The 24,462-nt window shown below is 40.0% G+C and overlaps 1 protein-coding gene across 7 annotated transcripts in view; it reads left to right on the forward strand.

Annotated features, from left to right (window-relative positions):
* Positions 1–24,462, forward strand: part of AGAP1 (ArfGAP with GTPase domain, ankyrin repeat and PH domain 1) — a 329,771-nt gene that overhangs the window by 188,928 nt on the left and 116,381 nt on the right. For all 7 annotated transcript variants that reach the window (XM_082228167.1, XM_082228168.1, XM_082228171.1 and 4 more), the window contains one exon: positions 15,916–16,077. In XM_082228167.1, coding sequence (XP_082084293.1) covers positions 15,916–16,077 — 162 coding nt within the window. The remainder of the gene's footprint in view (positions 1–15,915; positions 16,078–24,462) is intronic.

Here is a 24,462-nt window from a genome sequence, read left to right on the forward strand (position 1 = left end):
GATGATAAACAATAGCCCCTGCTCGTAGTTGCCAGTTATTTAACTAATATCCACAGAGCCAGTTATTATTTTAAATTCAAGAAATAAAGACCATGCTTGTAAAATCTATTGCATTAAGAATTTTTTGCATACTAACAGAATATGTGAGGGAAGTATATTACTAATGTTAAATTATCATTTTATTATTATTATTTATATAAATTAATATTTATATGCTGTTTATATGTAAAAATGACTTCGAAGCAGCTTACAAATATAAAATCAATATATTATTAAAATACGCAATAAGAAACAGCTACTTTATGGACTAGAAGTATGAGGATTGGTGGAAATTCATATTTCAGAGGCAGCCCAAAAGATATTTCATAATATCTTACATTTACTTTTTAATACCCCGGCTTCACACATTAGAGTTGAGACAGGGCAATTTTCATTAGTTGCCACAGCAGAAATTCACACAGTTCATACCAGCTACTGATAGGCTTGTATGAATGACAGAGTTCCCAAATTGTATCTACAAGAACAAGTCTCATAGTTCAAAATTCTGCAAAGGATAATTGGCATGCCAACATAAAAATCAATATAATTTTTCAGAGGCCTCTGTGGCACAATTGAGCTAGTCAACTCAGCTAAATTGCAGATAGGAAGAGGATTTGAATGTTAAATGTTCAAATGCACAGTAGCAATACAATTGGTTCCATTACTGCAAAAGGGCCTGCTTCTTGGAAATGCTTCACCAGGCCCTTGTAAGCTCAAAGGAGCCTTCAGGCCAGCATGCTTTCAGACAATGTAATCCATGGAATAGTGTGGTCAGCTGCTATGTGAAAGAACACCAAAGATTTGTGGGTCAAATGAGGAAGAAGCACTGGATCGCTGTTTACCTTGTGTCTACTATCATTCTCAGACAAGAATGCTTTTTTAAATAAAATTTGACATTACTGTAGTATCAACCAAGCTGGAACATTTTATTCATGGGAAAATTTAAGATCCAAGTTACAATGTGTCGATTTTGAACATTGATATGCTGAGTCTAAACAACGACTCAACAACCTGCTTGATAGCTACTGATGAATCCATGATCATTGAGCATGAATATGAAAAAGAACTATTTTTTTCAAATAATCATTTTTCTTTAATTTTAAATTAGCTCATTCTGTTTCAGCTGTAACCCATCATGTGTAGATCAGACCTTGAGGCAACACTGTGTTACTGTGCTGCCTTTTGATAGAAAAGGGAATTGCATCCCTGTGGGTTCTGCTGGATCTTAAGGGTACACATATCATCAGTCATGTTATCTGTCTGGATCCCCTAAACGGGCAGGAGTTGAATGGAATGCCAGATAGTGCCAGGAGACTCATGCTTGATGCTGTGGCCTTTGTCTTATGATATCCACAGTGTTGCATTTTATCTTCCATGCTGTTTACATCTATATGCAAGCACATGGACGGGTTGTCTAGAAATTTGGAGTTTTGTATCATCATTAAACTGCTGCTACTCAACTCTCCTTCCCATCACAGCTTGGGGAGGTCATAGAGATGATGAATTAACGTTTGACAGAAGGAAAGAAGGGCCACACTCCAAGGCAGTTGACTCACCAGCCATTATCCACCTCCCATTCAGTCAACACTCATTGTTCACTCCCCATTCCCAGGGGGCTAACTGAATTTGAGCCACACCTCCTGACCTCATTGGCTACTGGAATGTACGTAAATTTAGAGCCAGTTAGCAAGGGAAGCTCGCTCCATAAGCATCTCTGCCCAAGATGACAAAAGCACCAAGGTGAGTTAAGCTGACTTGGGAGGAGAACGTAAGTAACACCCATTTATTTAATTATATAATCAAAACAGCACAAGGCAAGGGCACAGTAAGGTCACTCTTCTAGGATCTCAATTCTGTAAGATCCAAATGATGTAAGAATTTGCAACTCAGGAACTAACTTCTAGAGGTAGGAAATTTATAGAAAAACTAATGCTCTACCTCAGCAGGGGAACTTGGAGGCCACAGGAAATTAAACTAAAACCTTCATCTTTTAAAGAAGGCGTAAAAAGTAGATGTTGTTATACATAACACAAATCCTGCCCTTTTTAGTTTTAAAAAGGGCATTCTGATCTGAATTGGAACCTCCTCAGCTCCTGTCGACTCCCCGCCCCCATCAGTTCAAAAGCTGCACTGTAGCTTGTTCGTCACATCAGTCTCCATTCCTGAGGACTGGAAAGTAGTCAATGTAACACCAGTTTTTCAAAAGGTGTCCAAGGGAAGTCCTGGAAATTACAAGCCAGCTAGTTTAACATCTGTCCTTGGAAAATTGGTGGAAAGTATTGTTAAATATAAAGTAACCAAGCATATAGAAGTTATCTTACTGAAGCAGAGCCAACATGGCTTTTGCAAGGCCGAGTCCTGACTCATGAACATATTAAGAGTTCTTTGAGAGTGTCAACAAGCATAGGTGATCCATTTCACATAGTATGCTTGGACTTCCAAAAAGCTTTTGACAAAGTATCTCACCAAAGACTCCGAAGTAAGCTTAGCAGTCAGTGAATAAGAGGAGAGAACTTATGGGCCAGGAATTGGTTAAATAGCAAGAAGCAGAAAGTCTGAATAAATGGACAGTTCTCCAAATGGAGAGGCGTGGCAAGTGGAGTCTCCCAAGGATTGTATCTGGACCTGTGCTTTTTTAACAATATAGAGTTGGGGGTGAGCAGTGAGGTGGCCTAGTTTGCGGATGATACTAAATTGTTCAGGGCCATTAAAACAAAAGGAGATTGTGAAGAGCTCCTTTCCAAACTGAGCAAATGGGTGGTAAAATGGCAAATGCAATGCATTGTAAACAAGTGTGAAGTGATGCATGTTGGGGCAAAAAAATCTTAATTTCACAGGTGTGCTCATGGGTTGTGATCTGGGGATGACAGACCAGGAATGAGGCCTTGGGGTTGTGGTAGATAACTAAATGCTGATGTCGACCCAGTGTGTGGCTCTGTGAAAAGGTCAAATTACATGCAAGGGATCATTAGGAAAGGAATTGATAATACAACATAGTGCTGCTATACAGATCTATAGTGTGCCCACTGTGTATAGCTCTGGTGGCCTCTTCTAAAAAGAGAGAGAGAGTTGGGAAACATTCAGAAAATGGTGACCAAAATTATCAAGGGAATGGAACAACTCCTCTGTGAAGAAGGGTTGCAACATTTGGAAATTCTAAGTTTAAAGAAAAAGTGAGTAAGAGGTCTATAAAATTATGCCTGGTATGGAGAAAGTGTATAAAGATGTTTTCTCCACCTGTCAGAACATTAGAATTTGTGGACATTCAGTGAAGCTGAAGGTTGGAAGATTCAGGACAGATCAAATAAATTACTTCACGCAGCACGTAATTAAACTGTGCAACTCACTCCCTTAAGTGATAGCCACCAATCTAGATGACGTTAAATGAGGATTGGGCAAGGGGAGAGGGCTACTCTTGTGCCCGAATCCTGCGTGTGAGTTTCCCATTGGCGTCTGGTTGGCCACTAGGTGAAGAAGATGCTGGGCTAGAATGGCCATTGTCCGGATCCAGTAGATGCTCGTCTTATGTTCTTAATAAACTGGATGGAGGCCAACAAATTGGCTGCATCCAGTGACAAGAGCTCTTCCTATTTTGGATCTGTTTGAACTTGCCTTGAAAAAATCAGGTTTAGTGTTGGGAGTACTTCTGGATGCCATGTATTGGCTATGGTTAGGACTGCTTTTCTGGCTTCAGTTCTTATTGAAATATTTAGCCAAATGCAGCTGATAATTTTTTGACTGGCCAAGTAGAGAAAGCTTATTGCAGAACCATTTTGATATGTTGTTTAGTCGTTTAGTCGTGTCAGACTCTTCATGACCCCAGAGCACTTCCCCTAAAAAGACCATGTGTTGTTTCATGTCTTTAAAATGGTATCCTGTGTGTGCTGTATTATGGTTGTTTTATGATTTGCACACTACAGAAATCTCCATTTTATTATGTATTAATTATATTTAACACCACTGGAATATCCTGTATGTGTTAATGGTACAGCTGTTATTAGCAATCATTAATACTTCTAACCATTATTATCTGTTAACTATGTGTGACACTTTGGACATGTTGCAAAAATATGAAGTTTGAGCCTCATAAATGAGAATTTCATATCTTATTAATCTTGATCATCAAGGAAGCTATGCGGTGGCCATTAGTAGGCTTATTTTATGGTAAAGTGCTGAGAATCAGATTAAGCTGTAATGGTCTGCCTTCAGACATTTCTTTTTTTTAAAAAAAAGAACAATTTAAGTGAGACTAACCTTCTTAAAAGTGTGGAATTTTTACATTCTGTAAATGGGAACAGGCAGAGGGAAAAGATCTGTCCTGGATTAGTTTCTCCTGCTGTTCCTGCCAACTGCTTTGTGTCCTGGAAAATGTGAGTCTTTAACAGTGGATCCACAGTGCTTTGCTTGACTTGAAAACCAACTTTAATTAGTGGTCAACCCTGAGCTTTCCCCTGCCCTAAGGCCACCAGAGAATTTAGGAAAGGGGAGAATTCATATAAGGAAGTATCCTCCATGCTAAAGCAACCACTTTCTTGATTGTGGAAGGTATTTGAAGACACTCAGCCCCAGCCTCCTCCTCTCCAACTCAGGATTCTACTTTGCCTGTTGCTCCCAGAATCCCTCCTTCCTCCTCTTACGGGACCTGGCAAAACAGTCCTTTTCACATTATCCTGGCTTCTGTCTCCACACTGCAGAGATACCTCTACAGGGATGTGTATCTGAGCTTTGAGCAAGGAGAAGGAAGTGAGTTTGTGTCATATTGTGTTAAAAAGAGATCCTCCTTGCTGCAGCAAGCTGGCAAGGGGATTTGTGGAGGCTTGATCTTGGAGGATTCTGTACAGCATGAAAGATCAGCAAAAGGGCGCTGGGATTGAATGCTTAGGGTGGGGGCTACTGGAAGAGATTTCCTACATCTCCTTCAAAGGAAGGGGGAATGATTGCCATGTTATTATATTCCACAATGTGTGTTCTATCTGTCACCATGTTTTTGAGGGCTTCTTGAATGCTTCCAGTGCTGTGTTTTGCACAGTGCAAGAATGCATAGATTGGGTTTTCCAGGTAGCCAACAACTAAAGCCCAGGAAGCTTAGAGCAGGCATGCAGCTGCAGTTTACCACTAAAACATTATTTCATTGAAGTATTTTCCATTAGGCTGCCTCAATAGGAGAGATGAGAAGCAGGACTCATTCAGTCAGCTCTGCTGAAAGACCAGCTCCACCAGGCACCAGCTGGTCATTAGAAGAACTCCTGTTCTCAGACACAAAGTCTTAAGACTGGAGTTTTTTCCTCTTTTCACACTGCCCCTTTTCCCCTATGTGTCATATTTTTTAGATTGTAAACCTGCAAGCAGGGACTGTCTGATTTTATGTAAGCATTTGGCTGAAGAGTGGGGTAAAAATGCTATAAATGTATGTTACTTGTGTAGTAAACTTCTACTGACAGTTGCAAACACAGTCCCTGTTCTGAGTGTTGCTTTCACTTTCCTTGTCCCTGTTTAAGGCCATAGAAAAAATATGCAGTTAATGTCTTGATTTCTTTTTATTATTCATGGGGTTATAATTTGACTGAATAAGAAGGGGAGGCGGTCACAGAAGGCAGACGTTTTAAAGTCAGGGCTGTTTAAAACACAAATGTTAAAACATTAACACTGAAATTAAATTATAACCTAAGTATGCTAGGATTTGGAATGGTTTGAACTGTGTGTATTTGAAGTTACTTGCGTGGCTAGGGCTGAATGGTATGACCCCCAGAGCAGTCATCAGTGAAGTGTCCTGATCATTTGGGTAGCCAAATGTAGGGGCCAGTAATACACTCCCTCCCTAGCCTGCTCACTTTTGTTCATGATCGTCTGGTTTGTGTGTCTCATGTCTTGGTGTGCCTTGTAGCTAAGATTAGTGATTCATCCTGTTCTACTGAAGTTATTATGTTGGGCTCTGGTGGTTATATTTTGCAATAGCAGCCGTTTGAATGTTAAAACCTTTTCAAGAAAACCAAGCATTTTCATTCACACACCCCCTTCCCTCTAGTGATTTTTCAAATACTAAAGCCATCAGGAGAGTTGAAAGAGCTGATTTAGCCCCCAAAAGGAGGGGAGAATTCGCATACCTATTCTCAGTATTGAACTGCCATTGACATCTAAAGTCCCCACCATGCTGTTTTCCTCCACACTCCAGCAATCAGGACATCCAGCAAACCCATAAAAATCCAAACTAATAGCATGAATATTCAGTGACCTAGAATACTAATTATTGTCATGAATATTAATGTGATCGGACTTGCTTTTTCCTCTTCTGTTTCTCTCTCTCTCTTTTTTTCCACTCAGCCAGCTCTAAAGATGGGCTATAATGAGAGCATTTAAGAGAGAGAGCGCTCTCCGCCGTGACAGGGACTGGGGTAATAAGGAGAGCTTGATTAACGTGGTGCACTTGGGGGAGAGATGAGAGGCTTCACGTGGTCCTGTTGTGGGGGAGGCAACGAGGCACCGGCGGCTGTGTTGCTGCTCCCTCAGATTAATGAGGCCTAAGAGTGCATTAGGAACAGTGACAAAGGTTTGATCTAATGGGTTCAGTCATTTTTCCTTTGAGTGACAGACGCACAGAAGTAATTGGCTGTGCAGAATGGCAGCTCATTGGCAGTACTTAAGGATACATTATCCCCGTTGTGTGGCCCGCAGAGGCTGTTTATCAAAACTGCTCACACTGCAGACATGCATTTACTAGGCTGCTGTTAGATGTAATAGCTTTAAAATATAATAATAATAGTAATAAATAATAATAATAATAATAATATAGGATCAAAATCTTTGTGTGTCTCTTTCTGAAAGTTTCTCTTCCTTTTAGTTTTAAAGAGACTCAATAGTTTAATGACAATGGTTTGCTCTAATTTGTAGGTTATTGCGCCTTTATAGCTTGGCATTGTTCATATACAGTACTCATAAATTTTCTGTAACATGTTGCTTATTTTTTAAGTGTCTATACAAAACCAAAAATTCCTTTTATAAAAGATTTTGGAAGGAATTGCCCATTTTTTGAGAACTCTAATGATTTCTATTCTAAAACATTAATGGATATTTCATATTTTCATGACTTGTTCATAAGGCAGTTAGAAAAAATGCAAGAGCTATAGATTTGTTCCAAGTTTAACATTCATTTATTTCAACAGTGAAGACACTTATTTTAAATTTTTTTTTGCAGAATTAGGGCAAAATATTTTCCACAAATTTGTGACATTGAAACCATGCTGGTAGTAAGCTTAGAAGTCAATACCACTTTTGTATTTAATTGCCAGATTCCTATTGAGTGCCATGATGCTTAATTTATTCATGTATGTTTTGATGGTGATGTACTTGGCATTGCTGTTTCTGTACAATTAGCAAGTTCTGTTAAAATGGTTTTATTTGAATAATTTTTATTACAGACTTGCTGGCATTTTTACCTTGAAAGGAAAGATTTTCAGGGTGGTAGTGTTTGATACTGTTATCCTGTTGGGTGAAAATATTTCAGAACTCTGACATTCTCCTTTCTTTGATTTTGATCTGATTAGTTGGGTTATATGACAATGAGGTGAGGCAGAGTGTTTAAAGGTGATGTATTCTTGCACATCATCAGCCAGGACATCCATTTTTAGTCTATCTACATTTAATAGGCTTTGTCAGTCACTTAAATTTAAGATAACGCTAGCTAGCCCTATTGCTGCTAAAAATATGTAGCAAGACTATATTTGTCTTACTAACTTACTCTGAGTGAGTTCTGCTGGATTCGGCTTTAATTAGGCACATGTAGTAAAGTGTCTGTCTTAACTCCAAGACAGGTCATACTTTGCTGAGGGAAAAGTAGCAAGTATCTCATGTTACCTTAGAAACATTTTTGATGCGTTCTTGAAAGCATGACACATGATTCCTGAGGAGACGGCCGCCACTCATAATCTGCTACGGAATTATCATGCCAGCATGTACATTGAGAGGTTTTGAAGAAGACCCAAAGAAAATAAAGATTGCTAAATGACATTCCTTTTTCTCTGAAGGCTTGTAAAAAGAGCAATTTAGAATTGTGTATAGATCTCAAAGCCTAGGATAAAGGAAAATGCTTGAGCATCTTATATTTAGCTGCTAAATCCATTTTCTCATCTTTATTTTGTATCACATCTTTCATTATAAGCACAGGTGAACTGAATATTTGATAACAGCTGAAACCTGCCACCAAATGTTGCAGTGTATCACCACCCTGTAAGAGGAGTGCTCCTGCTTAGATCTCTGTGCAATGAGTGGAAGTTAAATCTCACAGCAGGTATCTCTCCCCCCCCCCCCCGCCAGATACTTACTATGAGTTGTTGCGGGCTTTAGCAGGTCAAACTTCTCTTCTTTCCTACCTCCGCTTGCCTTTTTAATCGCTCTGTTAACACCTTAGCATGCTGTACATTCTGGAAGCTCACTAGTCCTGGTCAAGACGCATAAGGGTTCAAAACTTTCCCCCCCTTTAATTTACAAATCTGTGTACCTAGAGAAGCCCAGTATTATTTCCTTATAAACTAGTTTATGTGGGGTCATGTTACACCTTTACCCCAGTCTGATATGGACACATAAACTTTTTAATTCTTTACTCCTATTCAGACTGTGCACATCAGCAGCAGCAGGAAAGGAGAGAGAGCTGTGTGTTAGCATACCCATGATATTTTGGTTTAGTTCTTTAAACAACCTTTTGCAGGAGTTAAACAGTATGTTATGCCTCAAGCTTTAAGATGGAACCTTGCACATCCTTGTAGTACAAATGCTATAGGACAGAAGAGCAGGCTGCAGTTCCCATCCTAGACAGACAATCCAGAAGCAGACTGTTCTTGATGGTGCTGGAAAACGAAGAGATGTGCCCTCACCCTGCCCTCTCCTAGCACAGGAGATTCCTAAATGGGAGTCGGAAACTAAATTGAAATGGGTGCAGCCACATCTGCACACCTTTCCAAAACAAAAAAGGATATCATTGTCTGACCAGTAAATAAATGTTTAGGATATAATGTGTTGTCCCATCTCCCCTGCTCCCTGAATGCACCGTGCTAAAAATTTGCTCCCAATGTGGTTTCTCAACTAAACCACTGAGCCTCTTGGGCTTGCCGATCAGGAGGTCGGTGGTTTGAATCCGTGTGACGGAGTGAGCTCCCATTGCTCTGTTTCAGCTTCTGCCAACCTAGCAGCTTGAAAGCATGCCAGTGCAAGTAGATAAATAGGTACTGCTGTGGTGGGGAGCTAAATAGCGTTTTCATGCATTCTGGCACTCATCACAGTGTCCCGTTGCGCCACATGCTGGCCACATGACCCGGAAAACTGTCTGTGGACAAATGCTGGCTCCCTCGGCCTGAAGCGAGATGAGCACCGCACCCCACAGTCGCCTTTGACTGGACTTAACTGTCCAGGGGTCATTTACCTTTACCTTATATTTGAGATACCTGACAGACAACAGACTCTGAGAACTCAGCATTATTATTCTAAGGGGCATAGAGGAAGCAGTCTCTCTAATACTTGGAATAGCATTGCTGCACAGATTCAAGTATTTGTTTTGTCATCAGCCTGTTGTAGACACTTCTATGAGCTGTAGCCTATGATTGGACCATATCCATTCAGTCTCTCTCCACTTGTGCTTAGGTTGTCGCCCAGTGTATTGCTTGTACTGCATAACTTTCTCTAAGTCAGCGCAATATAGGGTTACCCACTGTCTCGAACTACTTTAACTGTTTCAGTAGACCCTTTTGCTCTATTTTTAAGACAGTCATGCTGCTAAACTTGGTGAAAGATGGGTTGATGGAACAAGAAAGACTTAAGAACAAGTTTCCTGCAATTTTCCTTCATATTCACTTGTGTGGATGAAGAGAAGGCAAACTGTTCTCCAGGCAGCATCTCAGTCCTGGCTTGTTTTGAAATCATTCCTGGTTTGCACGTAACAGGAAGAAGCTATGGCTAACACCAGCTTCCTGTTTTGTTTTCCTGCTTGTACCAAAGGAGGAATAAAGCAGGACCCAGGGGACTACTGTATATTCTGGCATGTCAAGGCAGGATTTGTTTGTGCAAACATGGCCAGTACTGTGGTACCTCAGGTTAAGTACTTAATTCGTTCCAGAGGTCCATACCGTATTTTTCGCCCTATAGGGCGCACTTTTTCACCTTCAAAAATGAAGGGGAAATGTGTGTGCATCCTATGGGGCGAATACAGGCTTTTGCTGAAGCCTGGAGAGCGAGAGGGGTCGGTGCGCACCAACCCCTCTCGCTCTCCAGGCTTCAGGAAGCTCTGTGCAGCCCTAGGGAGCCCGGCGCGAAGCCACGCCCGGCTCCTGAAGGTTGCGCAGAGCTGCCTGTGCTCCTGGGCTTAGCGCAGCTTCGCGCAACCCTCCAGAGCCCAGAGTGAAGCTCCCGAAGGTTGCGCAAGCTTCGGCATCTCTCTGGCTCCCGTTCTGGGGGCTGGGGTCGGGGGAAGCTTGGGCTTCCCCCACCCCAGTCCCGCGCCTAGGTGGGGGAAAAAATAATTTTCCCCCCTTTATTCTCCCCCCAATCTAGGTGCGTCCTATGGGCCGATGCGTCCTATAGGGCGAAAAATACGGTAACCTGAAACTGTTCTTAACCTGAAGCACCACTTTAGCTAATGGGGCCTCCCGCTGCTGCCGCGCTGCCGGAGCCCGATTTCTGTTCTCATCCTGAAGCAAAGTTCTTAACCCGAGGTAATATTTCTGGATTAGCGGAGTCTGTAACCTGAAGCGTATGTAACCTGAGGTACCCACTGTATTGCTAAAATGTCAAACCATGTTTTCTTCAGTTAATGAAATATGGGAACCTACTGTCCTGCATGCAAAATCATTTGTCCATCTTAATGATTACTCCGGCTTCCTAAATTCAGATATATACTCTATTTGTGTTTTCTGCTTAGATTTTTATGTTCTGTTTTATCTTATGCCGTTATGTTCCTTAACTTTTATATTTCATTTTATACACAAATTCTTCCTCTTTAGGAGTCCCCCCCCCTCTTTATAGAGCCTACACTTCTGAAATAAGATTTGCAATTGCTTCTGGAGCACCCTAGATATATGGAGCCACTCTGTGTTTTTCCTTTATTAAAGGAATTGTGAATCTATATTGAATATTAAAGACTCTATAAAGAAAAGGGGAAAAAACTCCTGAAGAATAATAATTTAGAATTTCACTCTGTGGAGTTGAAACCCAGAGCTAGTCTGTACATTTTTAAAGATTGTGGGGTCCTAGCAGACCACAAGCTTAATATGAGTCACCAGTGTGATGCAACAGCAAAAAAAAGTTAATGCTATTCTAGGTTGCATCAACAGAAGTATAGTGTCCAGATCAAGGGAAGTCATAGCCCCACTCTATTCTGCCTTGGTCAGACCACACCACACCTGGAGTACTGTGTGCAGTTCTGGGCACCACAATTTAAGGAGGTTGTTGACAAACTGGAGTGTGTGCAGAGGAGGGCAGCCAAGAGGATCAAGGGTCTAGAAACCAAGCCTTATGAGGAACGGTTGATGGAGTTGGGTATATTTAGCCTGGAAAAGAGAAAACCGAGAGGAGATATGCTAGCCATCTTCAAATATCTAATGAGATGTTACATGGAAGATGGAGCAAGCTTGTTGTCTCCTGCTCCAGAGGCTAGGATCCAAACCAATGGCTTCATGCTACAAGAAAGGAGATTCTGACTCAATATCTTCCTGATGGTGAATCTGTTTGATAGTGGAACGGGCTCCCTTGGGAAGTGGTGGTCCCTCCTTCCTTGGAGCAGAGGGTGGACGACCATCTGTCATGCATGCATTAGTTGAGAATTCTGCTTTGCTGGGGGTTGAACTAGATGACGCTTGGAATCCCTTAAAGCTCTACAAATCTATGAAAGTTTATTGGCCAGCTGTCAAGTGGCAGGACCACCCAGAAAAATAAATTGCTAATAAAACATATTAGAAAGGACTTGCAAGGGTGGTTATGGGTGGGTGTATCCCTATGTTAATTGGAGAATTAGCCTACATAAATAACACCAAAAACTTCTGAATAGGATACAAGTCTTGAATATTAATAAAGGTAAAGGGACCCCTGACCATTAGGTCCAGTCGTGTCTGGCTCTGGGGTTGCGGCGCTCATCTCGCTTTATTGGCCAAGGGAGCCGGTGTACAGCTTCCGGGTCATGTGGCCAGCATGACTAAGCCGCTTCTGGCAAACCAGAGCAGCGCACAGAAACGCTGTTTACCTTCCCGCCGGAGTGGTACTTTCCATATATTCCTTCCCATATATTGAATAAGTAGTAACACTGACCCAAAAATATATCTAGCAATGTACCTCCAAAATATGCAGTAGGACGTTAAGAGGGGGCAGGACCCATTGATTTAAATGGGAGGAATTTAGTTACGTGCACTTCTGTTGATTTGAATGGGACTCAATCTTCCTTAATTTGGGTCAGATTGTGCTCATTTTGTTTTGCTCTAAGTCACGCAACTAAGTCATGCAACTAGCTTCTGGCCCTCCAGGTACTGTGGGACTACAACTCCATCGTCCCTGCAAGGACAGATGTGAGATAGAACCCAGCAAACTGTAGAAAGAGCTATAGGTTAGGCAACCCTGTTCTAGACAAAACTATACATTGCATACAGTTGTGTGTCCTTGTCCTTTTATGTGTGGTTGTTTTAAAAGAAAAACAGCCATGGAAGGCTGCAGTCTTGATTGGAGCATTAATTATTGGCAGAGGCTGCTTCACCATTCCCTCTCAGGTCATTTTGCTGCTTAAAATCTCCCTCTTCTCTCTCCCCACAGGGGAAGGCATATCTGCCCCCCTCCAGTCCCCCCACCCTGCTTCAATACATTTGCAAGCAGAATGAGACTCTGCTGCTCCAGTGTAATCTGTAGTTCAGCTGTGAGGGCTGCATACTACAAAGATCAGAAAAACTACGGTAGGTTTTGTAAACTGCCCTAAAACCATTGCTGAATGGTTGTATAAACAAAGTACAGTGGTACGCTGGTTCTTGGACTTAATCCATTCCAGAAGTCTGTTTGACTTCTGAAATGTTCAAAAACCAAGGCACGGCTTCCAATTGGCACAGGGCAGGCATCCTGGAAACAATAGCTGACAACCAGATTGGACATTTGGCTTCCAAAAAGTGTTCAAAAACCGGAACACTTACTTCCAAGTCTTGGAGTTCAGGAGCCGAAATGTTCGAGTACCAAGGCATTCGAGAACCAAGGTTCCACTGTAATTTACACCATCTGTTGTTTGCCCTTTCTTAATGAATAAAATATAAATTCTGTTCCTAATATGTATCTTATACATGATAATTTATTTGCTGTCAAAAATATGGTGTTTGTACTCTTTATACCAGGAATTAAGTTATCTTGGATTGTAATGTTGATGTCAGCCATTGTTACTTACCATTGTAGAAGAATGTTTTGGATAATTTTTCCCCATAGTAAAATATTTTAGAATATCAGTTGAGTATTTTAAATGTAATAAAGGTTCCTATAACTGAAGGGTTTTTTCCTTTGTAATGTTACAGAAGATGAAAAACATTGTTCTTCAATAGAAAACCAGCATCATCCTTGCTCATTTGAGCCCATTTTTGGCAACATACTGGTAGTCATTCATATATAAATGCAATACTCACTTTGAAATGCAAATAGTTAAAGAAAAATAGCATATGTTAGAGGTAAGTACATTTTCAAATCAGCTCCTACATTTTACAGATGCGAATACAGCTAAAATTATTCTTTGGAAAGAATCTGGAGCTTTTGACACACTGAAGCTTGAACTAATCAAGGTTTCTCAGTAAGCATATACACATATCCATATCAAGGAACCAGTGCTGAGAATACATGGATTAGCATAGTAATTTAACTGCCCCCTGCTAATCAACTAAAGCAGCCAGATGATGCGTATATGATACATTTGTAGAGGCAGTCTTTCAGAACTCTGAATAAACCAGGTAGTTGACCATGTATTTTATGTTAATTCTAATAAACTGAAAGTGAGGCAGATGCTGAAGTGCTGCTAGCCCTTGCATGTAAGATTTTGACGTTAAAGCTTTACAAGAACCTCTTCACAAGAAGATCTCTCTCATGAGATGCAGAATCCTAATAAGTGACTGAATTCATGCTCTGGCTGGCCAATCTGTTATGTTCTTGGACATTTTTCAGTATTGTGTTGCATGAGTATTGCATAAATATGTTAAATATGGTCATGTTAAAAAATCCTTATTGAAGTTGAGAGTGGGACCTTGCTTCCTGGAGGACTACTTTGCAAGAGCTTTGTGATGAATATGTGATAGAAGCAGCAGTTACCATTAACACATTACAGTGCTGTGATTATAATAGCATAGCTGGTATTTTTGATTGAGTCAAAATGTTTAAAATATAAATTTGGGAGCTTTACATAGTAGTAACAGGAATAAGGTTTGTCCTATGCAGGGCAAGCCATATTGGGAATTCTGTAATTTTAATGTGAGACGTTAACTGTGTGTGTGTGTGTGTGTGTGTGAGAGAGAGAGAGAGAGAGAGAGAGAGAGGTGTGTGAGTGGCCTGAGTTCAATAGAGTCCCTTCTTTTTTCATCTGCTCCCTTCCAATCTGCCATAGCCACTGTTAATTTAGCTTTACCCTTCTTTTTCTCTACCAACATACAGAAATCGCAAGATTATATAGGCTTGGTTCACATCTCGTGCTAAGGCATAACTTGGCTTAGCAGCCCCCTCTCTGTTCCCTTTTGCTGCCTCATTGAGCTAAGCATGTTTAGCTTTAGCTTTGCAGTTGTCTGAATATGGGCTCGTGGTTAAAAGCTCTCCAGACTAATCTCAAACTAGTAGCTTGATTGTAGCTCATGGAAATAGCTTGACCGCAAGTGTTGGTTCAGCCAACCCAGCTATGCAGCATGGAAGCAAAAAGGGCTGGGGAGGAGCAAAGCCTCTGTGAGCCATTCTCTGGAAACCTCCATGTTCATTCTAAGCTATCACTTGACTTAGTGGAACATGGGAACCAGGCCATGTCCCACTTCCATTCAGTTTATTTTATTTTATTTCTAGACTGGTTAATATTATAAAAATATCTCTAAGCAGTTTACAGGAAACCGAAACAACAACGGACAGCAAAAATACACAGTTACATATTAAAATGTTATATTAATTCAGAATTACTAATATATTGTCTTCCCTTGAAGGTTCCCTAGCTGGTTCCTCCCACCATTCCTCTCCATCCAACCAGTCCATGACACACATATATATAAATCAATATCAATTCATTATCCTTCTGACACTCCCTCTCACCCAAGGTTCAAACAAACTCTCAGCTCACCCACAAAAGTGTCACAATGAGAAGAGTTGTTCACTGTTATCACTAATCACTGGTGTACCACTGCTGTTCTCCTGTCTTCAAAATTTCTTACAACAACCCAATCTTTGATGAAGACAAAGAAGAGTAAATTGCCTAATTCTAACTCTCTGCAGTAGCATGACTTGGATAACTCCATCTAATAAAATAATGATTTCAAACATTTCAAGTGAATTATACAATCACTTAGCATGTATTTATTATTTAAAAACAACTTTGAGACTGACATTTGAGGCTTCCAGATTTATCATTATGCCTTCTCTCATAAACTCTGTTTGGTTTGGAGTTTTCATCATAGCCAAATGCAGGGTCATACTTTTAATTCCCAACTTGATTTAAAACAAAGGGAATATACAGAGAGATTTTACTAGCGGGGCCGGGTGTGACTCTCTCTGTAAGGGGGACTTTGGAAGATACCTAATAATGGCAACATCAATCAGCAGTATGTCAAAGATGATTGTTTCTTTGTTCCCACTTTGTTATCCTGAATGTAAAATTTGTTTTTCACTTTCAGTAACTTTCAATCCTTTTGTTTCTAGGAAATGTGACTACTAGTACCTCTGTGTCTCAGATGGCAAGCGGCATCAGTCTGGTTTCCTTCAACAGTCGCCCTGATGGGATGCATCAGCGTTCCTATTCAGTCTCCAGTGCCGACCAGTGGAGTGAGGTGGCAGTTGCTGCAAACTCAGGCATTAGTAGTGGTAAGACAGTGGGAGAATTTTTTATTTTAACAGTTTTATATAGATTCATAAAATGCTCTCCACAGAGAGATAAGAATCATGGTAAAGCATGTTATTCAGAATGAGTGTGATGACAAGGATCTTTGCACCAGCAGTGCAAGCTTTGGCCCATGGCCTCATTAGACTTGCCCAAGTCTCTTTGTCATTCCCAAACCAAACCCATCTTCTATCACAACAGGCATGGGACAAAGTAAAACCATGAAGCCAAACCAACAAGGATGCTGGTCGATTTCAGCACTTTTTGAATTGCAGTTGGAAATGGAGCACACTTCCAATTTTTCCTTTGCAGCCACAGCTTGAATTCGGCCTGTGGCTCCAGCTGCAAAGGAAGAATTTTCCTGAGCCACAGCTGCAAATAGTCTTCCTTTGCAGCCAGAACTTGAATTATAGCTGGGGCTGCAAAGCAAGAAAGGTGCACTGGATTCTTCCTTTGCATGGTACGGGGTCAAAGTTTAATCACCTGATGTTGTGTGATGTCAGGTGATTGACAGATGGCTGGCCCCTGTAGCCAGATTAAGTTTCTCCCCACTCCTGCTTTACACTCCATTAGTCTACGGAAACACAGCCAATTTACACACTTCTCTGCCCTATGGAAGAGGGGTGGGATTTTTCTTGAAAGGTGCCATGCACATATTGCCAGGAGAGTTGTACCACAGGTCCTATTTCTGCACATTAGTGGATTAGGAGAGCTGGGGGAGGTGGGAATCACATCTGGCAACCAATGCACCCTTTGAGTTTCAGGTAGTACATAGGTAGACAAGTCTAAAAAGCCTGGGACACAAATTTTAACAGCTCTAGTCGCTATGGGGGCTCATTTACCAGAAGTAATGTATTTAGTGTTAATGCTGGAAGTGTATACAGTCATACCTCGGAAGTCAAACAGCTTAGTTCTCAAATGTTTTAGCTCCCGAACATCGCAAACCAGGATGTGACTGTTCCAGTTTGTGAACTATTTTTGGAAGCCGAACATCCGACGGGGCTTCCAATTGGCTGCAGAAGCCGTGCTTTGGTTTTCAAACATTTTGGAAGTCAGATGGACTTCCGGAATGGATTCCATTCAACGTCCAAGGTATGACTGTACAGTGGTACCTCGGGTTAAGAACTTAATTTGTTCTGGAGGTCCATTCTTAACCTGAAACTATTCTTAACCTGAGGTACCACTTTAGCTAATGGGGCCTCCTGCTGCTGCTGCACCGCCACCGCAGTGTTCTCATCCTGAAGCAAAGTTCTTAACCCGAGGTACTACTTCTGGGTTAGCGGAGTCTGTAAGCTGAAGCGTCTGTAACCCGAGGTACCACTGTACTCGATTCTGACCAAACTAAGCCTTCTATCTAGCCACTAGAGCGCCGTGGGAATTTGTGTCCTGGGCTTTTTAGACTTGTCTACTCTTGTACTATGGGTGGCGCTGTGGGTTAAACCACAGAGCCTAGGACTTGCCGATCAGAATGTCAGCGGTTCGAATCCCCACGCGAGGGTGAGCTCCCGTTGCTCGGTCCCTGCTCCTGCCAACCTAGCAGTTCGAAAGCACGTCAGAGTGCAAGTAGATAAATAGGTACCGCTCCGGCGGGAAGATAAACGGTGTTTCCGTGCGCTGCTCTGGTTCACCAGAAGCGGCTTAGTCATGCTGGCCACATGACCTGGAAGCTGTATTGGCTCCCTTGGCCAATAAAGCGAGATGAGCGCCGCAAGCCCAGAGTCAGCCACGACTGGACCTAACGGTCAGGGGTCCCTTTACCTTTTACTATCTGAAACCAAAGGGGCGCATGGGTCACCAGATGTGAAGTATATTGGCATTATGTTCAGTTCTCCTACCCCACTGCATGATTGGACACCTGAAGTCAACAGCAATTAATTGAAATAAACTACCATACCCCACCCCCCCAAAAAAAAATATTGCAGCAATTCACACTTATACATATCTCCTCAGAAGATAAGCCTGATTAAATTAAATTTGACTTGTAAAGTAAGTGCATACGGACTTCCTGTTTTTACCACGACCAGGATGGGTGCGCTCTGTGGGCTCTCTGGAGCAAGAGCAGTGGTTGTTGGGGGTTTTGGGGTGATGTGGAGGCTACGCGACCCCCCAAAAAGCTCAGGGGTGACCCTGAGTTGAAGTGGTTCCAGCAGCATCAAAGAGGGATTTCCCTTTCTCCGTCGTCAAGCGATAGAGGGGGGAGCCCCAGCGCAAGGAGACGACCTCCGCCGCAACAAGAAGCCTCAGACCCGAAACGGCGCAGATGGCAGTAAAAAATTCCAGACTTCACTTTATAACTCTAATTGGCTATTGAAAACCATCCTCCAAAATAGAAGGAAAGAAAAAGCTAAAAAATAAGAGTGAAATACGCAAAGGGGGTGTGATGTCTAAGGCGAATAATTTGAAATAGAGAAGCCTTAACAAGATTTGAACAATGCAAAGCCAATTAGACGATTTATGTAAACAGCCGAAAGAAACCAACAGGGAATATAAACTGAGTTTATTCTCATTGTAATTGAACTCTAACACAGCTGCTTAACGCAAGGCTCAGCAACGAAAATGAGTGAAATTTAAAGGGGGGAAATCTGCCTTAAAGGACTTTATTTTACAAAGGCGAGATCAAAACAAAGAAAGAGTGGCATACTGACTGAAAGAAATACTTGAAGGGATTTAAATATTAAAAGGAAACCAGCAGTTGCCACAAAAGAGACAGCAAGGAAGGAAATGAACCCACTGGTTTGTTTGCGTTCTATTTTGATTGCTTTGTGTGGGCGTTTGTTTGTTGGCTTTTGGACCTGTTCCTCTGGCAATGATGGAGTGGCATGGTTCAGAGGAGGGATGGCATGCTTAAAGGACTAAATGACGAAACCGGAAACCACAGAAGGAGACTGAATAAAAGAGGTGAAAAGAAACAAGAAGGAAAAGAGCCTTTGGAAAAGAGAAAATAGTGGCACCAAGTGGCGGAAAATATAATTGCAACCAATAAAAAAGAAGAAAAGGAAAAGAAAGGAGGGATAGAGAGAGAGAGAAACAAAGGCTTTAAATGAGACTGAGCAGCAGTAACAAAAGAATAAGAGGAATTAAATGTGAATAGCCTTTGACAAAAGACAACAAGAAAACCAACTAAGTGGTAATAACATAAAGGGATAACAATGATAAGATAAATCGGTTACAAGAAAGGTGACAACTGTTTATATTGTATATAATGAATTTATGTAATTTTTGGATAGGAATTTAGGGGGCAATAGAAAAAAAGAGATTTAAAAAGTAATGAATTCATAAAATACCAGTAAAAGAGATAAAATCTGTGTGGGAATTGGGATTGGGGAATATTAAAGTGAATTATATAATTTACTGGGGGACGGAATAGAATTGATTATATTATAATTAAGTGCCCATAAGTGTAATTTTTTTAGCTCAATTATTAATCCTGTTAATTTGAAATAATTTTGATTAGATTTTTTAATTCCGATAATTTGAAAAAAGATTGGGTGGACTGTGATGAAGGGAAAATAATTATTAAGACGCATTAAGAGAAATATCTTAACTACAAACCTCCATAATTTAAGAATGTTAAAAGAAGGTGGCAATAAGGAAATAACGAATTGAGGAACACCTTTGAAATTAAGGGACCTAACTCAAAAAGGAAATTTTGAATTAAGAAATACTCAATCCCGTCCCCCTCTTTTCTTCTTTTTAAATCCTAACCCTAGCCCCAACCCTCTCCCCCCCAAAAAAGTATAGAAATATCAAAATAATAAAATATTCAAATTGAAAACAGAAGAATAAGGGTAAATATGTCCTCATCAAGAAAACCTTCTTTGCACAATCAACATGGAAGGAGGAACTCTGGATTGGATTCTGAGATGGATTTAAAAGAATTAATTTGGAGTCTGAAAAATGACATAGGAGAATTAAGGACAGAGTTGAGTGAGAAGGCTAAAGGAATCAATGATAAATTAGACAGGATGGAGGGGAAATTGAGGAAAATACAAAATCGATTGCAGAATTGAAAAAACAGGTAAATGATCTCACAGGAAAAATAATGAACTAACAAAATCTATGCACAAACTTCAAAAGAATTTAGAGAGAATAAGAAAGAATGGGAAAGGACTAAAAAGGAAAATGAAGAATTCAAAATAACCGAAGAGGCAACATGGGACACAATTGCTATTTTACAAATGCAGACTAGAGAAAAAACTCTCAGGCTACGAGGGGTCCCAGAAATCCCAGAGGAAAACATACAAACAACAATTATTAATGAACTGGCCACTTGGTTAGACACGGAAGAAGAGGAAATAAAAAATACCGAGAATGTATTTAGAGTAAATTCAAAAAAAGCTAAGGTAAATAAATGGCTAGGAGATTGTTTAATTACGTTCACTTCGAACAAACTAAAAAATCAAATTCTACAAATAAGAGGCCAAAAAAAATAAAATTTAAAATCGATGGAAATGAAACTATAATCTTAAAAGAAATCCTGCCCCGTCTATTAAAAAAAAGAGATAAATTCCAGTTTCTATCCAAAGCGCTCAAAGCGAAATCTATATTCTTTAAGTGGGATTTCCGGAAGGAATTTCCTTCAGTGTTAAAGGGAAAAGGAGAAAAATAGAAACAATCGAGGATGCCAATATTTTCTGGAGGAAATATTGGAAGGAGTTGGGAGGAGAAAGACAAAGAACAGATGGTGACTCCAGCCCCAAATCTGTGGTTCCAGAGCAAAACTCTGAAAGTGAATAAAAGCTCAAAAAAACATGCTGCACACAAAAAAAATCTTATTGTAATCACTTTGTTTTAACGAATAAAATATGAATCTAACATTATTATCATGGAATGTAAATGGATTAAATGAAAAGAAAAAGAGACATAAGATAGAACATATTGATGAAAAAAAGACTTGATATCATATGTTTACGAGAAACACGTAAATAAAAATCATAGAAGAGCCTTGATAAATCCAAAGTTATGATCCGCATTTATCTCCTCAGATCAAGGTAAAAAAAGAGGAATAGTAATGTATGTTAAACCAAGCCTTGAACTAGAATTTTTATACAAAGACTCTAATGGAAGAATAACAATAATTAGAATTAAAAACCAAGGGGAAGTAATTATCCTAGTTGGAATATATCCCAATGAAAAGAAAGCAGAATTATTCAAAGACTTAGAAAAAAGGTTGCTGGAATACACAGAAGAAAAAATTATCCTCATGGGAGATTTAAATGGGGTAACAAACCCTGAGGTGGACATCAGGAAAGAGAGGAGGGAAAGAAGGAAAACTGCCATGCAGTTTTTTTTTTATTTGGTAGAAAATATGGACATAAAAGACGCATGGAGATTTAAACATCTAACAGAAAGGGCTTGTACTTATTTTTCAGAACCAAATAAATCCGCCAGTAGAATAGTTGCTGTTTGGCTATCTAAAGAGCTACTTGGGAGAATAGATAAGACACAGATTCTACCAAATACTATATCGGACCACAATCCAGTATTTCTAAGTTTAAAAGGAATTGGGAAAACTGGAAGAAAAAGATGGAGACGAAATGAATCCTTATTAAACGATGGAAATAAAATACAAGGAGCAAAAAAACAACGATAGAGGAATTTTTTGAATTCAATTGGGATAAAGGTATAGACAGAAATGTGGTCTGGGACATAGGTAAGGTAGTGATCAGGGGCTACTTTATTCAGTAAAACTCTATTTCTAGGAAGAAAAGAGAAGGAATAAAGGTAAAACTATTAGAAGAATTAAATAAGAAAGAAAAAGAACTTAACAAGGACCCAAAGAATGAAAAGGTAAAACAAGAAATTAGATTATTACAATCAGATTACACAACTATGATAGAACAAGAAATGGAATGGAATTTAAGAACTTGGAAACAATGCAATTTTGAATTTGCCAATAAACCAAGCAAGCTCCTAGCTTGGCAGTTGAAAAAAAGGCGGAACAAAAAATTAATCAACAGATTGAAGATAGAAGTAAAAGTATTAGAAGACCCACAAATGATAATTCAGAGCTTTGTGAAATATTATGAAAATTTATATAAGAGATACAGAACATAGATGTGATAGAGCAGTATTTAATACAACACGAAATTCCAAATACCACAGAAGTAAAAATAAAGAAGAACTCACAAAGATATATAAAAAACAGACCACCAATTTGCTTGAGGTGTAAAGATGGTATAGGGTCATCTATGCACATGTGGTGGGAATGCACAGCCATTAAAGAATTTTGGAATAACATCTACAATGAATTTTTTAATTATTATTTTATTTAATAAAATATGTAAGTTTTCATTTAAGAAAAAAACCTGAAACCTTCCTCCTGGGAATTATGTCACCAGAAATCAAAAACGAAATTAGATCACTTTTTATGTACACAACAGTAGCAGCCAGGATCTTAATTGCAAGAAACTGGAAAACTGACAAAACAACTACAATAAATGAGTGGCAGGTCCAAATGATAGAATATTTATAGATGGCCATGAAGACAGGAAGAATTAGAGGTTATCCAAAACAGAAAGTACAGAAAGAATGGAAAATATTTAAAGAGTATCTGGAAAAACATTACAATAACAAATATCTCCTGGCAGAAATAGAATGATCCTTGTAAAACAACAAATAGAATGTCTTTTGATAACTGACAAAAACAAAGAAAGCAATACAATAATTTGGAACTGTGTGTGAAAAAATAGTAGAAATAATAACACAATGAGTCTAGATCCAGGGCCCTGGTGATCAGCCTATTCTGGGCAAGGTTGCACTCCCCATCAGTGACAAAGTGTGCAAATTGTAGGCTCCGTATTGCTTTGGGACATGCCAGTGGAATCTGTGGTGCCCAGTGCCCTGGCCATGCTGACTGGGGCCAATGAGAGTTATAGACAAACCCAACTGGAGGGCACCATATTGGTGAAGGCTGGACTATTCAAAGCAATACTAAGATCACATTTCTGTAGACAATTTTAGCTTCTAGGATTGTTTCACAGGATGGGAATGTGTTAGGGTCTGACTGGGTGGGAAAGTCATAAGGAGGTAACCAATAGTTCCATCCATGTCATTTTTTAATTGATCTCATGGTTGTGCCCATTTTGTTGACGAATGAAAGAATCTTTTTAATTTCAGCCTTTTCACCTATGCTCAATAAAAGGTTTTTATGTGTAAGCTGCAGAAGCTAAGTATCTTTTTCAGTTCAAATGCCAATATGCTGGAGAGCGTGCCTGCCACATGGTTTTATTTTAGGCAAAAAAACATATTGGGATTCATTATTTCTCTACACTTTTTCATATTAAATTGAATTTTGGTAGCTCTGGATAAGTTTTCAAGGTTTTCCTATCAAGATCTTTGGTTCCCTGCAGCTTCCGTCTTTTGAGCAACTGTGAACATCCCCTAATTAGATAAATTACTTTATAGAGAGTAGAGCTACAAAACAGGAGGTGCTGGTTAAATTAAAGGGGGGGGTGTAGAAAAATTCATTCTAAGAAATGGAATGCCCCACTGCTTTATGACTATTACAGTTGTAAGGTTTTACATTTAAGTACCCAAGGTTTAAAATTAAATGTCTAATATAATTTGGCACTAGTAACATGAAGTCTGTGACTGTCCTCAGAGAATATCTAGACAGTTTCGTTGCATGATTCAAATTGCTGGGCGCTTCGTAGTGAGAAAATCATGCAACTGGGTCCCCTTTGAGTTCAGTGCCAGGTGCTCCTTAGCATAGCTTAATCCAATAGCACATTAAGCTTTGAATTCCTTTCTAAAACTGTTTCGGAACAATACAGCATGAAAAATCCCTTTTCTGTTTACTTCTCTCTTCTCAGTGTTTGACAGAAGTAATCTTAGCAGCGAGAGAATAAAATCTGTAGGTAGTAAATCCCTGTCGAAGAATCTCTTGTGCAGATTCTTTATGGGGCCTCAGTTGATCTACACATCAGACCCTGGTGCAGTTTAAACTGTTTATCACTCTAATGGTGGCAGTGAGACCATGGACATGGGCTTATAAGCCCCGTGCAAGAAAGTGGTTTCTGTAGTCGCTGATGAAGTGACTTGGTGTTATTGATTGATTTGGAACAATTATCTCTGCAATAACTATTGGCTGATAGGTCATGTTGTATCTGATTTGGTGGCATGCACTTCTGTTTTAATCATTTGCTGTGAAGTTTATGTTTAACTTCACACTCCTGTGCAGCAGTGGGGTCACTTGGCCTCTGGAAATACGTTTATTACCATTGTTGTTCCTGCATCAATGTGATTTCTTGAACCAAATGCCTTTGGTTTTTGGAATACCCCTCTCTTCCTAGGCATTGTTTCTTCTAGGCCCTGCTCCTCAGCAGCGCCAATCGTAAGCTGATCTCCCCCACATGTTTACATTTACC

Source organism: Podarcis vaucheri, assembly GCF_965113315.1.
Source record: "Podarcis vaucheri genome assembly, chromosome: 1".
Lineage (NCBI taxonomy): Eukaryota > Metazoa > Chordata > Lepidosauria > Squamata > Lacertidae > Podarcis > Podarcis vaucheri.